General features: G+C 38.6%; 1 protein-coding gene across 1 annotated transcript; it reads left to right on the forward strand.

Moving 5' to 3' along the window:
- Positions 1-4,092: 4,092 nt before the first annotated feature.
- NHLRC2 (NHL repeat containing 2) lies at positions 4,093-14,893 on the forward strand (the record flags this gene model as incomplete). Its single annotated transcript, XM_015820570.1, has 4 exons — positions 4,093-4,380; positions 8,691-8,843; positions 13,556-14,011; positions 14,772-14,893. Coding segments are annotated over exons 1-4 (900 nt in total), but the record flags the coding sequence as incomplete, so codon positions are not given.
- Between the last annotated feature and the right edge of the window lie 1,558 nt (positions 14,894-16,451).

Genomic DNA, 16,451 nt, shown 5'->3' on the forward strand with positions numbered 1-16,451 from the left:
GTGCTGGGGAGAACACCAAGGGCTTTTCTCCTCCCTTAAAGGCAGGAAGAAAGTGGAAAACAGCTGCTATTCCAGTGATGGCGAACCTTTTAGAGACCGAGTGCCCAAACTGCAATCCAAAACCCACTTATGCATCGTCGGGTGCCAGGTGGGTGTGGCCCACTGGGTGGGTGTGGCCCATTGGGTGGGCGTGGCTGCGGTGGTAACGGCAGACTGGGTGGGACTAAAAAGTTCAATCAATCAATTGCAACTTTGCGAGATCTTTTTTTCCCCGCGAGAAGTTGAAATTGACTGATTGAATCTTTTTTTTTTTTTGCACACGGCGGTGGAGGCCTAAAGCGAAAAGGTTTTATAAAACCCAGCTGAAGGCCTAGGACTGGGGCGACGGCGCGCGTGCCCACAGAGAGGGCTCTGAGTGCCGCCTCTGGCACCCGTGCCATAGGTTCGCCACCACTGTGCTATTCCAATGGTTCTGCCTTGTCTTGCCTTGAAAACAAGGCTGCACAAGTTGCTGCAAGGGAAAAATTTCCTCTGTTGTGCTGGGGAAGTAAGATGCAGGAAAGGAGTGAAATCTTCCCCTTTTCTGCTGCTTGCCTCTTTCATGCTTCGCCATAGGAATCCCTGCAATGGCACATCCAGTTGCCATTGTGGAAGATGTCAGATGTTACAATGGGAAACAACTTCAATCAGAACAGAGCTGGAAGTCTTCTAGTCCAGGGCTTTTCAACCGGTGGTACGTGTACCACCTGTGATACTTTGCCACGTGGAAGGTGGTACAACTGCTAGCCATGTGTAGCAGGGAAGGGGAATGAGCCTAAGCAGCCTGAGGGAGAGGCAGCTGCAGCTGTATGACTGTCTGGGCTCGGCAGAAGCTTTTAGAAAGTTTTCTTTGAAGGTAAAGAGGCTTAATTTAAAGCTAAAGCTTTTTTGCAATTGTCGGAACCTTTCAGTCTCAGATTGCAACATTGTGACACTGACATGCCTGAGGCAGCTTAAAGAGAAAAAAAACGGGAGGCTTATTTTGCTTTGCACTTGATTCCTATGTCTTTAAGGATACAGGGATACTACACTGTGGAAGGATTGCTCAGAAGGGATAGAGGGCCGACCAGCTAGCTTCAGGGGTCTTCGAGACCGTCTTCTGCCGCAGATTGCCTCCCATCGACCGGTACGCTCCCACAGAGCGGGCCTCCTCAGGGTGCCGTCGGCCAAACAGTGTCGGCTGGCGACCCCCAGGGGGAGGGCCTTCTCTGTGGGAGCTCCCACCCTGTGGAATGAACTCCCCCCAGAGATCCGGATTATTCCGGATCTCCCCTCCTTCCGCNTCCGCCGGGCCCTCAAGACATGGCTTTTCCATCAAGCGGGATTGGCCTAGGGGGGGATTTTATAGGGATTTTAAAGGGATTTTATAATATTAAACTTAATACAGGTTATTTAATATATATTTTAATTTGGCTTTTAGAGATATTTATTGTATTGTACTGTTTTTATTTACCTGTAAGCCGCCCTGAGTCCCTCGGGAGAGGGGCGGGGTATAAATGGGATTAATAAATAAATACAAACTTAGCAACTTTAAGACTTGTGGACTTCAACTCCCAGAATTTCTCATCCAGCCATGATGGCTGAGGAATTCTGGGAGTTGAAGTCCACAAGTCTTAAAAGTGCCAAGTTTGAAGACCCCTGAACTAGCTGGTAGTGGTGCATATTAAAAAAAATATGGATAAATTCATCATACATTTGTCAGTACAAAGGGAGAGCGATTCAGCAAAGGAACAGCCACCAAAGAAATTAAAACTGGTACTTTTTTCCTTTTTTTTCTACAGTTTGTAATATTTTATTAGATTATAGAATAAAATACAAAAATACAAAAGCAAATAGTAGGACATAGTGGGGAGGAAAAGGGGGAAAAGTGAGGGGGAGAAGGGAAAAAGAACAGACTTCCTCTCTTGCAGTAGAAGGAAGCATTAATATTGAACCTCAACTTTTTACTTTTCCATATTATAAACTAGCCAATTCTATAACAACAAATGAATCTAATCAGTAAAACCCAAAATCCCTCCCCTTTTTTTTAGTCATCAAGTTTTTGACACCTTGCTAAGCACTGGTGGTACTCAAATAGTGTCATGTCCTAAAAGTGGTATAATCTGTGAAAAGGTTGAAAAGCCCTGTTCTAGTCCAACCCCCTGCTCCAGCAGGAGATCCTATACCATTTCAGACAAGTGACTGTCCAGTCTCTTCTTAAAACCTCTAGTGATGAAGCCCCTACAACTTCTGATGGCAAGCTGTTCCACTGGTTTATCCTGTTAGGAAGTTTCTCAATTCCAGGTTGCTTCTCTCCTTGATTAGTTTCCATCCATTGTTTCTTGTCCTGCCTACAGGTGGTTTAGTAAGTAAATTGACTCCCTCCTCTTTGTGGCAACCTCTTAAATACTGGAATACTCCTATCATGTCCCCCTTAGTCTTTCTTTTCTCTAGACTAGCCAAACCCAAATCCTGCAACCTTTCTTCCTATGTTTTAGTCTCCAGACTTTTAATCATCTTACTTGCTCTTCTTTGCACTTTTTCCAAAGTCTCAACATCTTTTTTGTAATCTGGTGACCAAAACTGGATGCAGTATTCTTGGTGTGGTCTTAGTAAGGCTTTATAAAGTGATACTAATAAAGCCTTAGTAAGAAGAACTATGTGGAATACCTTCAACGCGTGGAGAAAAGAATCAGTTCATTGCCCAGTAAATCTCTCTGCTGTCCAGCAGCCAAAAGAAATGGCCAGAGAAGTAACAATCCCTGTGGCTGGACCAGGAGTGGTTAGTCCTCCAGTGGAGCAGCTAAATCCCTGCAGTGCTGACCTGTCTCCAGCTCTGCCTCCATGCTGATCAGAACATTTATATGGAAGAAATGTATATTTTTGCACTGGCAAACACTACTTTCCTGGTCAATCTTTTTGATCCAGGTTCTGGTGTGAGGACATGTCCTTAGCGACTGCTTTGCCAGGCCATACTAGAGCAAGGGCAGCTGTTAAGTCCTGGGAATAATGGCGCTTGAGACGAATCATCTTCAACAAGTCTTTATTGTTTGCTCCACTCTACGAACAACCAGAGCAGAGGCACGCAGGCCTCTATTTATACCCTCTGATCCCCTATTTATACCCTCTGATCCCCGGGCAAGTTCAACCAATCATGAGGCGGGCTTTTCCCGCCTTGCGCATGCGCACAAGGCCGGCGCCGCTCAGTCTGGTCCCGGGCAGCTTCTGCAAATGCCCGGGACTCTTGCAACGTCCCGAGCCTGCCTCTTGCAGGCTCAGGACACAACAGCAGCCATCTCCCAAGTTTCTCTCTCGGAGTTCCCTGCAAATCTTAACTTGTAACTAAATCGCATTGCCTTCAGCAAAACGTTTAGCCCTGTTCCCATAAGTCATTAGTTTAGTCTGTTTAGTTTTGACCCCAGGATATGTGAGCAGAATTTCAGCCTCGTGGATTAGGTGGTACATTTTCGGTAATCCGCGTATATTAAATATGATCGTGACCTTTGGATTACACTGGCATCGAAATGAATGGCCTCTCCATCCAAGAAAGCTATCGTCCCCGAAATCAGAGTAATAATGGCACCACGTTACCTCAGCAGGTTTCTTCCACTTATGAAGCAGCCCCATTCCCAAATCTCTCACATCTTAAAAAAGGTCCAGCCGCCGCCACCGATCTCATTCCTCCTTGGCGGCCCTTCCCTTCCTTCTCCTGTATTCGTTCCGATGAGTTCCGCACTTTCACCACAAATGGCCTTTTCGCCAAAATATTTTTTTTTTAAAAAAAAATACTATTTTAATATCTTTCAGAGCCAGAAAAAAAACATTCCTACACTTATTTAGCCAGCAGATTCAGATTTGTTTCTGGCGAATCTGTGAAAGTGAAAGAAAGAAAGAAAGGAAAAAAAAAAACTCAGACCGCTGGGTATCTGTTGTCGAATATGCGATTTCTTGTACTTTTTGGAAAGCGTTGTGGCTTTCCAAAGGGAGTAATAACCCATCTTTGGTCCGACGTTTTATTTGGCACGAGGGCGACAGGATTTAAACATTCAGGGTGTGGGGGTTTGGTTTGGTTTGGTTTTGCAACATGACTGGACAGACTTGAGTTTGGAAAGTGCCGGAAAGCCAAAGGGAAGGGCGGTAAAATCACGCCCGCTTTCTCGTGTCCTCGGCAGGGTAAGGGGGAGGAGAGAGCGATGGCGGCGATGACGGGCGGCCTGCCCGGGCTTTCGCCTTCGCAGAGCCAGTTGGACTACGCGCTGGAGGATGCGAACACGCTTCAGGAGAAGGAGAACTTGGTGTATCAGCACGTGAAGAAGGTGGACGGATGGGAGCGGGATTTGAAAGTTCCCGAGTTTGGAGCAGGTGAGCCCGAGCTTTTAGACCGGCGTCCTCTGGGGTTTGATTTCTTTGCGAGAGCCGTCAAACTTTTTTCCAGTCTTTAGTTCAGTGTTTCTCAACCTTGACCATTTTAAGGCATGTGGACTTCAACTCCCAGAATTCCACAGCCAGCAATGCTGGCTGTGGAATTCTGGGAGTTGAAGTCCACATGCCTTAAAATGGTCAAGGTTGAGAAACACTGCTTTAGTTTTCTCCTGCTTGTCAACTTATAGCTTTGCTCTCCTCCCGGGCGGGTTTATTATGATTTTAAAAAGCGTGTTTTGTAGTCGGCATCGTATCCCCTGATCTTGTCGTTGCTCTCATTCTGATTTCTCTGAATCCTTTTTAAAGAATTGGGTTTGTCGAAGGAGAATATTTGTAGCTCAGGGTTGAAAGGAGGGGTCCTCGGTGCTCTCTGAGCAGCTTGGTTGTTTTCTTGCAGACGTTTCGTTACCCAAACTAGGTAACATCAGTGCTGGTAAGGAATGGTCCCAACAATCAAGAAGTAAACAGTATCCGAGCAACAGTAAACAACTCAACCAAAGAACCTCTTAGCTGTGTTTCTCAACCTTGACAATTTTAAGGCATGTGGACTTCAACTCCCAGAATTCCACAGCCAGCATTGCTGGCTGTGGAATTCTGGGAGTTGAAGTCCACATGCCTTAAAATTGTCAAGGTTGAGAAACACTGCGTCTAAGACCAACCCCACCAACACTTGACAGGGCAACTGACTAGAATATAAATTGAGAGCAAACCCTATTTCTTACTAGCACTGATGATTTTACCTAGTTTGGGTAATGAAATGTCTACAAGAAAGCAACCAACTCAGAGACTACCATGGATCCTTCAGAATTATGTTTACTAAGCAGCATAAAAGTATTATTTACCACAATTTGGAAACTTCTTCTGTTGATGCAGTCTGAAATTGTGTATGCTTTTTTTTTTTAATTCAGACATATCTCACCATTGGCTCATATTTGCTTTGTAATGATCTACCATTGCTATACTTTTACACAAGGCCTCAAAATTGTACTTTGGCGTTTGGTGTATGTTTCCTTCGTATAGTGTATTAGCTTTTTCTCTTATTAATTTTTGTTGAGTTATTTTTAAGCCTATTTTTGCAGCCTGTCACTACTGTTTTGAATTTCAGTGTTTGTTTTTTTTCTTTTACAGCACTGGTGGTCTTATACACAATTTGTATCATAAGCATTCTTTCAGTTTCATCATACAAATGATTAATAAAATGTTTTTATATATTTATTGTTTTATCATAAAAAGTAAAATACAAAACAAAACAAACATACACTCAACACTAGCAACAACAAAAAGAAAAAACTGTACAAAAAAAGAGAAAAATGTGATCAAATAAATGTAACATTTAACATGTAGGATCCATCTTTATATCATATCATCTATCCTAGTGGTTCTCAATCTTTTTTTCACTACGGACCCCTTTTAAATACCTTTCTTGGCCGTGGACCCCGAAGACTTAACCAAGATTTAAATTATAAATTTCTTCAAGTCTTTGCAGACCCCATGTGATGACATTACACATACCTCTCCAGGGGTCTGCAGACCACAGGTTGAGAACTACTGATCTATGCCATAGATCAGGGTTCCCCAACTCCCGTCCGTGGACCAATACTGGGCCACGGCATGCCAGCAACCGGGGCCACACAAACAAGCAAAGTCCCATCCACGAGATGCAGGTAGCACACAAAACCATGCCCCCTCCGGTCCACGGAAAAACGTCTCTTCATGGAACTGGTCCCTGGTGCCCAAAAGGTTGGGGACCTCTGCCATAGATAATTTGACAAACTATGTTTTATGGGCTGGAAAGAGAAAAGACTACAGAGTTTTACACCTTTGTCTTTTGTTGCCTCAACTATTCCCCCACCCTTTGGAATATTGAGTACCTGTTTAGTGTCTTGTGCACATAAAAAGCAACGCGATCAAGTTAGCAGGCTGGGCTAGGAACCAAGGGCTCACTACACAAAATCTTATTCTTTTGATATCCCTTTCTTTTTAATTTCTAAGCTCTGCAGGTGAGGGGGGAATGAAAGTTATTTCTTCATTGCTTCAAATGTGTGTGTGAGCAAACAACTTTCTCTCTTGTAATCTTATAATAACAACAACAACAACAACAACAACAACAATAATAATAATAATAATAATAATAATAATAATAATAAAGTTGGAAGGGACCTTGAAGGTCATCTAGTTGAACCCCCTGCTCAGGCAGGAAATCCTATACAAATGCAGATACCTATACTCTTCCTCTCCAATCTCTCTGCTCTTTTCTTGGATGGGGAAAAGGTCAGGTAAAAGAGAGATTTCTTACTGAAATCACTTTTGACACACACACCAAGCAGAGATAGGAGAGAAAGAGATTTCAAGAGAATAAATTGTTTGCTTTTATACATAGTGAAATCAATGTAATCACACCATCACCCTGAGACCCACAGGTGCATTATGGAAACAGATTATAGTACTCTCTTGAAATCTCTTTAATCTCTTCTCTCTGCAAGAAGAGGTGAAACAAAGCAATTTATCTGGAAAATTTCTCCCTTGCCTGACCCATCCTTGTCCCCTTTCCCAGAATGGAGAGATTAGAGAGGAAGAGATTTTAAGAGAGTACAAGTAGTCCTCAAGTTATGACCATGCATTCAATGACTGTTTGAAATTATGACGGTACTGAATGAAGAGGCTTATGACCGGCCCTCAAAGTTGCATCTGTGGCAGCACCCCTGCAGTCATGTGAAAAAAATTCGGGTGTTGGCAAGCAGCTTACACTTACATTTGGGCTGGTTTCTCACAACAAAGTCAAAGGGTAAGCCAGTAGAGAAGGTTACAAATCCTTGGGTAAGTCTCTTCTCCCCCACCGCCAGCCATTCTTTGCTGGTTTGTACCCACTAGCACACTCTTCCCTGGCCTCCTTGCACTTGCACGTATGCTCAACTTCCACACCCTTTTCTCTAATCTCCCTGTCTTGCACTCATACTTTCATGCGCTACACATCCTCTTTCCCAGCCTTTCTGAGCTTTCCTCCCCAACTTGAACACAGCCTGCACTGAGCCTCCCAGGGTCTCCTGCCCCCAAGTGGCACCCTCATACTCCTTCTCTGGAACCTTCTTCACTTTCCACTTAATGACCCACATGTTTTGGTATTATGATAACAACTACAACTGCCTGGATTGCCATCAATAAGCAATGTAGTCATGTAATGCTCCGTTTTTTGATCGCATCACTTAGTAAAGGCAATCACAATGGCTGTCATAAATTAAGAATTACATGTAAGATGTTTGATTTTATATACATCAAGAGTAATGTAATTGCACCGGCAGCAGGAAAGGATCAAGCAAAGGAGACATTGCCTACAAAATTGCTTGGTTTTTTCTCCCCATCCTCATCACAGGATGGAGAGATTGGAGAGAATGGAAATTTCAAGAGAGTTAGCTGTTTGATCTTCTACACATTGAGAGAAAAGCAATAGTTTCAGCAGTAGGAAAGGGTCAAGCAAAGCAGATATAATTTACTATTTGCATAAAAATTTCTACTCACAAATCATCCTTGCTTCTATTTTATTGCTTTACACATTACCTGTGCTTTAAATTTTTCTACTATCTTTCTCTGAATAATGCATCAACTCCATCAAGCCACCTCTTTTTAAAGTCTCCCCCTTCATCTCAATCATTCACTCTTCTTTCATATATTGTTTTGTAATTCACTCCTCATATTTTTTTCTCTAAACATTGAAATCATTTCAGTATACTTCCTTTGTATTGAAAAAAGCTTATTGCATGTATTTTAAAAAAAAAATTTTTTTGAAAATGCTTGAGACTTCTTTTGTTGTTTCAACAAAGGTGCTAATGATAGTTCTGTGCCTAATCTCATATACTGTATTGAATAATAGTTGATGAAGCAGATAGGAAAACAAAACATGCTATAACAACATTGTATACAGTAGACACGATACTAAATATTAATCTTTAAACCATTAATACTTGAAACATTTATTTAAGAAAAAGAGAAGTTTTTTAATATGATAAAATTGTAATTTAACTTATCAAAATAAAATAGGAAACAATAGATAATTTACCAGTCTTACTATTTGTCATATAAAAATCTAATTGACAAACTCTGTTATGAAGAATTACAGATTTTGAATATTAAGAATATTTTTGTGTTAGAAATCCATGATTTTTTTTAAAATATGATCATCAATTGTTATTTCAGAATGTGCTTAATTCTTTTAACGTCTTAAAATAATGTACTAATTAGAGCTTTGATTTCAGATTTACAATGGCTGAATACTGAAGGCTCACTTTCTTTATACGAACATCTTTGTGGAAAAGTAGTGGTATTAGATTTCTTCACCTACTGCTGCATCAATTGCATCCATATTTTGCCTGATCTTCATGATTTAGAGGAGAAGTACTCTGATAAAGGTATTAACCAGTCAATACTTTGTTCAAAGATAGATAACAGATTTCAAGAGGGATTGGACTTTGACTGTGGGAACAAAACAACTCTAGGCTGATTCCTTTCTTTAGACTCTGCCTCTCATTTTACTACAGTACACTCCACATTCATGAGCTAGAGCCAGCTTGATGCCCCAACCTTATCTTCCTTCATGTACCAACAATCAGCTACTGAAAATTTGTCCCTCCTTCCTTAGCCGGTCCTTCCTTTCTAAATCCTTTAACAATGAAGATGGGAACTATACATAAATATAATTGTATTCTAATTTGCAAAAAAAAAAAAATTCCTATCCTTTTAAAGATGAAAATTTAGGCAATACATGGAAATTTCGTTGGGTGGCTTGTGCATTCTAGTATTCTATTATTATCTAGCACTTTGTTATTGCAGGAAGTTTGAAAAATGTCTAAGACAGTGGTTCTCAACCTGTGGGTCGGGACCCCATTTGGGGTCGATCGACCATTTCATGGGGGTCGCCAAGCAAGGCTGTCCGCCATTTTTTTTGTCCGCCATTTTTTTTCCCTTTTCCGGCGGGTGCCTTACCTCCCTTGGGCTGGGCCAGCTGGTTGTCGGCCTGCTCCGTCTCTGCTGCTTGCCAGCTACGCCTCGGCCAGCGCAGGGGGCGGAACCACGCATGCGCGGCACTCCCGGGCAGGGAAAGTCTTCGACTTACGACCGGTTGGGTAGTCCTCGACTTATGACCGGTTTAGTCCTCGACTTATGACCGGTTTAGTCCTCGACTTACGACCGGTTGGGGTCGCGGCATTAAAAAGGTTGAGAACCACTGGTCTAAGAGAACAAGCACAAATTGCTATGCCCTGAAATACACATTTTACAAAATGACATATTGTTTCTCCAAATATAGTTGTTTCAAATTCAATACCAATATTATAGAAGATGCTTAAATGCAAAGAATTGTTTCGTGGCATTGTCAATGTTAGTGCATATTTTTAACTATTATGCATACCTAAAAACTGTAAGTCTATATTAATACATGTATCAAATCCACAGGAATTAATGCCAACAACATTTGTCTAATGCTTTCCTGTCTTATCCTTGCTAGGGCTATTTCTGTGTTCATAATGGTATTCACAAGGTTATTTTAAAACCTAATGCACATTCTTATCACATCGATAGTCTGGAAATGACCTGTTGGACTGCTGTATGAAGAACTGCTTCTTGACAGAAATACTTTGGGATAGAGCCAGTTCTTTTTCAAAGCAGTTTTAAATCTAGCCTGGTTCTAGAATTTTGCTGTGCAGTATTTTACTCTTTTCTCTTTGTTGTCAATGAAATTGTCTTAAAATATAGCTTACTTTTCTTTTTAAATAGAAAACATATTATTCTATTCAAATTGATTTGCCTAAATACAAATTGTTAGTGTCTGAATTATTGCCTATACAAAATCAGAACACACAACATGATTTTTCCTTCATTCTCTTTTTTGGTCTATTGCTTCACTATGCATTGAAACAATTGTGAAGTTTTCCTTACCTTTCAGATGAAATTACGAGCAGGAGAAATAGAGATAGATCTAGCAGATTCCATTTCAGTAGCAAAATTATATTAATATGGTAGCAGTTTAAGACATGAATGTATTGCATATTGATTAATGACATGCTACGTTTTCTGTTGCATTCTTATTCATAGAAATGATAAAATTTGGTCTTTTGTGATATCTCATTGCCATTTCTGTTGCAGATTTTAATAGATATATTTAGTGTCATTGTTATTATGTTATTATAGTGGTGCAGTGATTACGATGCAGTATTGCAGGCTAACTCTGCCGACTGCCAGCAGTTCAATTCTGACCTGCTTATGGTTGACTCAGCCTTCCGTCCTTCCGAGGTTGGTAAAATGAGGACCCAGATTGTTGGGAAAAATATGCTGACTCTGTAAACCACTTAACAGAGGGCTGTAAATATTTATGAAGCAATAAATAAGTCTTAAGTGCTATTGCTATTATTTCTTCATTTCAGTGCACATGTACTCTAACCAAATAGCATCACTTTTGGCTATTTAGCAAAAGGAAACTAATATAATAATAACAACTCTCACTTATGCAGTAAGACTAAATTCTATTTATACAGTACAGATAGTAGCAGCTCTAGGAGTCCAGTCTCTGCATTAATTATGCTACTTATCTTCAATTCTTAAAATAGGGAGAGGAAGGAAGAATAATTTAGAAACTCTTGCAGACTTCTGCATGTCTTCAAAATGATAAGCAGAGTGCAACATTATCCTTATTCCTATTAAATCCTTGTATAACGTTTTGAACTCTTATTCTAAACTTAAATGAAAAGATATTGAATGAAATGTTTTATTATTTATTGCAGTACCCTTGATACTCTACTTTATCAGATCATTTTTTATAGCAGAAACAATGCAGTTGAATTCAAACCAAATAAACTATTAAAAGCATTTGTTCTACTGGGTAATAAATTCAATTAAATACAATATAAAAGTCACTTAAGCATGTGGGAAAGGATACTGAAATCAGACCTATCATTTCCTCAGTTCTTTTGATCTAGGATTCTGTCTCTTAACAGAACAGAAAGTTATTTATGGTGATATTGTGTCAACTCTGCATAATAGAAAGATGAACAAGATTTCTGTGACTTCTTTTTCTCAGAAGGGAATTATAACAGTTGCTCTCTGTATCTGTCTCATCCTGTCTTGTAAAGCGGGCTGCGGAATAACTTTGGGAGACAAGACAAAGAATCATAGCCTCAGACATCCCGCTGAACTGTCCAGTTTTGCTATCCAGTCTTCTGGTTTGCAAAATTTAATTTAAAAAAGTACAGTAGGGGGTCATTTTGAAGTTGATTGTATAAGCTGTCCAGTGTGTTAATCACCATAAAGGTGTGTTATAATATGTTCAGTGTTTAAGCCAGACTCCAAGTTTTATTTGTTGCTTTCTCTTAATNCCTCAGACATCCCGCTGAACTGTCCAGTTTTGCTATCCAGTCTTCTGGTTTGCAAAATTTAATTTAAAAAAGTACAGTAGGGGGTCATTTTGAAGTTGATTGTATAAGCTGTCCAGTGTGTTAATCACCATAAAGGTGTGTTATAATATGTTCAGTGTTTAAGCCAGACTCCAAGTTTTATTTGTTGCTTTCTCTTAATGAGGTTTCTTGATGCTGATGCGGTAGGTTTGGGCTTTCTCATTTTAATGTTTTATTATGAATTTTAGAAATCTGTTAGGACAGTCCTTGATCTCTTCTGCATTACCCATAGAATATGTTGGGGGGGGGGGGCAATCCAACCCTAAGTGCTGTTACATATTTAAAGAAAAAGCAAGAAAAGATACATTTGTTTGTTAGAAATACATCCGGGTTTTCCTTCCAAATTATTTGAGGCAGTTAGCAATTATAAAAATAAAGATTTAAAAAACCAGAATTATAATTAAACAGAACTAAAACAATTATAGGCGCCAAATCTTGGCTAAGTCAATTTGTCTTTTGTCTCCATTACAAAAGTCTGTTTCTATAGATTTCATTGTTCATCTCACTGAACGTCACTACAGTACTGTTTCTGTGATGAAGGGAAAAGTGATAGCTCAGTAATAGAGCAATGGGTTTGAGAGGCAGGGTGGGGCAGGATGGCAGCTGAGGCATTACAGTTATGGCCCTATTCCTTGGTATGTGTATGCAACATCAAAATATACAACAAAGGTACCACTTTGAAGAGAATACTTTCATCTTGCTCTTTTGACACCACCAGCCTCTGTGAATACCATTGGGAAGCTCTTTGTTTTACATGCAAAAACACCATGTTTAATTCGTCAGTATGAGTAGAAAAAACTTGTGTATGAAACTTAAAGTTTTCATTGCCTTCAAGATAGACAGCATTAAGCTAGATAAAATGGTGTTATAAGTCAATTTAACTCAAGAAAATTATTCTAAAGTATTGGATGCCTTTCTTGACAGTTCATATGAAAATATCAAAGTGGTACTACCCTCTCCTAAATAGTCTACAGCATTCTAAAGAATATTTTCATATACTTCTAAATGATGACTCATATGAAAAAATGGACAGTTTTGCCTTTCCATTTACAAATGTAGGTTGACCCTATACAATTTACAATGTAATAATAAGTCTGAGAAAATTACAGTCCCTATCCCCACATGGGCAAATACGCTTAGCTACAGGGACTCTATCTAGACTTTACTCTATCTGCCTTATAGAAATGCAGATATAAATATGTCGAGTCTAGTTTTAAATTCTATTATATTGGAATAGCCTATTAATTTCCATCTGGAATTCCATGTCCCTCATTCTTTGAATAATTAATTGCTTACTTTGATTATAACATATTAAGAATACTGTAGTAGAGATAACCCATATGAAGTCAGCTTATGCTATATTATCTTGTTTCCAGGGTGAGGAAAAGTTATCTATTAGAATTAGAGGAGTCAGTCCAACAGGGAAGAACTGCATTTTGATCCATTTTGATCTACCACATTTTATACTACTGGTATTACAATCTTATATATTTCTACAGTGAAGTTCTACATGTTCACTCTTTCTGAAGACAACATGCATAGTATAACTATTTATCTTATCCCAGAACAGAGCAGCATTCCAACTAGGTTTATTGAATGTGGCTTTGTGTATATGATGTTTAAATGTTTCATTGTTAATGCCATAAATCTCATTGTTTCTTAATCTATGCTTTCAGATGGTGTCCTTATTATAGGTGTTCACTCAGCAAAATTTCCAAATGAAAAAGTTTTGGATAACATCAAAAGTGCTGTTCTTAGATATAACATCACTCATCCTGTGGTAAATGATGTTAATGCAACCCTCTGGCATGAGCTAGAAGTGTCTTGTTGGCCAACTTTGGTAATTGTTGGACCTCGTGGCAATATCTTGTTCAGTCTGATTGGCGAAGGGCACAAGGACAAACTATTTCTATTTACAACTATAGCCTTAAAATACTACAAGGAACAAGGACAAATTAATAGTAATAGAATTAGAACACAACTATATAGAGACTCTTTGTCTTCTTCACCTTTGCTGTTCCCTGGGAAAATTGCAGTAGATAGTTCCGAAAACACATTGGTAATAGCAGATACTGGACATCATAGGATTTTGGTTGTGAAAAAAAATGGTCACATTCTGCACATCATTGGAGGTAAGGGTCATCTAAATATATTTTAAAACCTTATACTTTATTGTTTTGTTTTGTTGATTAATGATTGAAATAAAATAATTATTTTAAAACCTTGCATTTTATCTTGACAGCTCTCATGGCAAACCCTGAATTCTGTCTTCTACAACTCTTTAATATTGCATAATAAACTATTTTAAAATTAGTTTCCAGTCCTATAAAATGCTTCTTTGAATGTATATGGATTGAGCTTCAAATAAATGATTATCTAATTCTGAGATCTAATAACCACACAAAATCATGGAAATGATACCACATTTTTCAGACTTGAAGCTGATATACTGCAAATAATGTGAACAGTAGAATCTATGAAATTCAATTACTTATTCTAGCATATAGCTGGCTGCATGTTTTCCTAGGCATTCCATTCCATTTTGCATTGCACTTATACAATTCCTTGTTTTGAAAGCTGAATCTTTAAAGGAAATTATTGTAGATACAATGAATGTGTTTGTTTGTCTATTAATGTTTAAAGATTAACAGATTATATTACCAGGCATTGTATAAATTTAAACATTCTACTTTTGTAAGACAATCTCCACAGTTTTCTGTGGAAATATATTAAATATATTTATTAAATTTGATTTGATTAGACCCACAGCTGTACTGCTATTCTTATTAATATAATATAAAATCCTTTGCATCCTATATCTGACATGACTGTGTATCCATTGTTGACCTCTAGCAAAAGTTATATTCTTGTTTGATGTTATTTTTGCTCAAGGATCAGACAGAGGAAGAAATGATGGAAATTTTTCAGAAGCATCATTCAATTCTCCACAAGGAGTTGCCATAAAGAACAATATTATTTATGTAGCAGATACAGAAAACCATCTAATTAGAAAGGTAAATTGATTCATTATGTTCTATCATGTCAGTGCCAATTTAGCAACAACATAGACAATCTTGCCGTAACCTGGTCCTTACCTTGATTTTTTAAATGATACAAAACAATGCTGACACAATTATTCAAGGGCTAAGCAATGTGATCAGCAGTAGTATTCCTAAATATATTTTTGTTCCAAGTATATAGAAAAAGGTATTGTTTTTCTTTTTCTATAAACTTTTAAAGCAACTTATCAAATGCAGGTAATCCTCATTTAGCAACTGCAGTTAGGATAAACAGCTTGTCCATTACATGAAGTGCTCGCTAAATGACAAATCACATGACTGCAACTGTGCTTATGATTTTACTTCAGCTTTCCATTGCTTTACGGCATCAGAGGGATATGGCTCCAAACAATGGGGCAAGTCCCAACAGCGAACAATGTTCACACACAAAGAAGCCCAGTAAAATGGCAAATCTAATAGTCTTTTTTTCCACTCCCCCACCCTTTGGAATATTCTCCCAATGCTAGAATAATTAGCAAGAAGGAAATTAATGTTTGCATTTACACTCAGTGGAGAGGAAAAAACTATTAGTGAGTAAGCACCCACTGCACATTTGGGGCTGTGAGCTGCTTAGGAGCCAAAAAGCCTTCATTGTGAAATTGATTACATTCTTGTCAGAGACAGGCAGCAGGAGGGTTCTAATCAACTAATTAAGGTCACAGAGCTGAGGTTGTTAACTTGCAGTTAGCACCTTTCAGGAAAGAGCTACACTGCAGAGAAAAGCAACACAGGAAGAAGGAGCATTTTTAGGCAATCTCTTCAAAGAGGTGGGATGGGGAAAGAAAACAGGTCAGGCATAGGGCAACACATCTGAGCCGATTTTAATGACAAACACATGATAGAGAGATACTGCAAAGTCTCTTTTTCATATATTTTTATTCATAGATGAAGACATTGGTGACAAAGTTACTTTTTTATCACTGTCATAACTGTGAACAGTTACTGTCTGAGGCAGTTGTTAAACAAGGTCATTAGAAACCAGTTGTTCTCTGCCTAGAACATATATGCATTGTACCTCATTCATATTCTACCCATTGGAAACCATTTGGTAATTTTTTAATATGTTGCAAATCAAACCTTAGTTCATTAGCATAGCAAAATATTGGTATCTTGGTGCTGATAATCATCTCCCACCGACTTAGATCCTGCATATATGAAATCATCCTAATTGTCATGTAGTGTTAGTAAAAACATCCAAACTTTCCATGTTAGTATTTGCTATTGAGTTATAAGACCTGAAATGGTTGCCATGTCTACTCACTAGTCTTAGAGTTAAGATTTAAAAAACCAGGTTTTCATTTATACTGCTCTATATTTTTTTTTACATAAACTTTTTTGTCATTAATTTATATTGTGGATTAGTCCTTTAGAAGTGAATTAGCAGGATAAATTTTATTTCAATTAATGAACAAAACCAGTGTTGTAATTGAAGAAAACTATTGTTATCCCTAGCAGACGGATATAAAGTCTTCACCAAAGATACAAAATATTTCAAAATTAGAGATATGTGCTA

This window comes from Protobothrops mucrosquamatus, unplaced genomic scaffold (genome assembly GCF_001527695.2).
Source record: "Protobothrops mucrosquamatus isolate PMUCROS unplaced genomic scaffold, P.Mucros_1.0 scaffold1145, whole genome shotgun sequence".
NCBI classification, from domain to species: Eukaryota; Metazoa; Chordata; class Lepidosauria; order Squamata; family Viperidae; genus Protobothrops; species Protobothrops mucrosquamatus.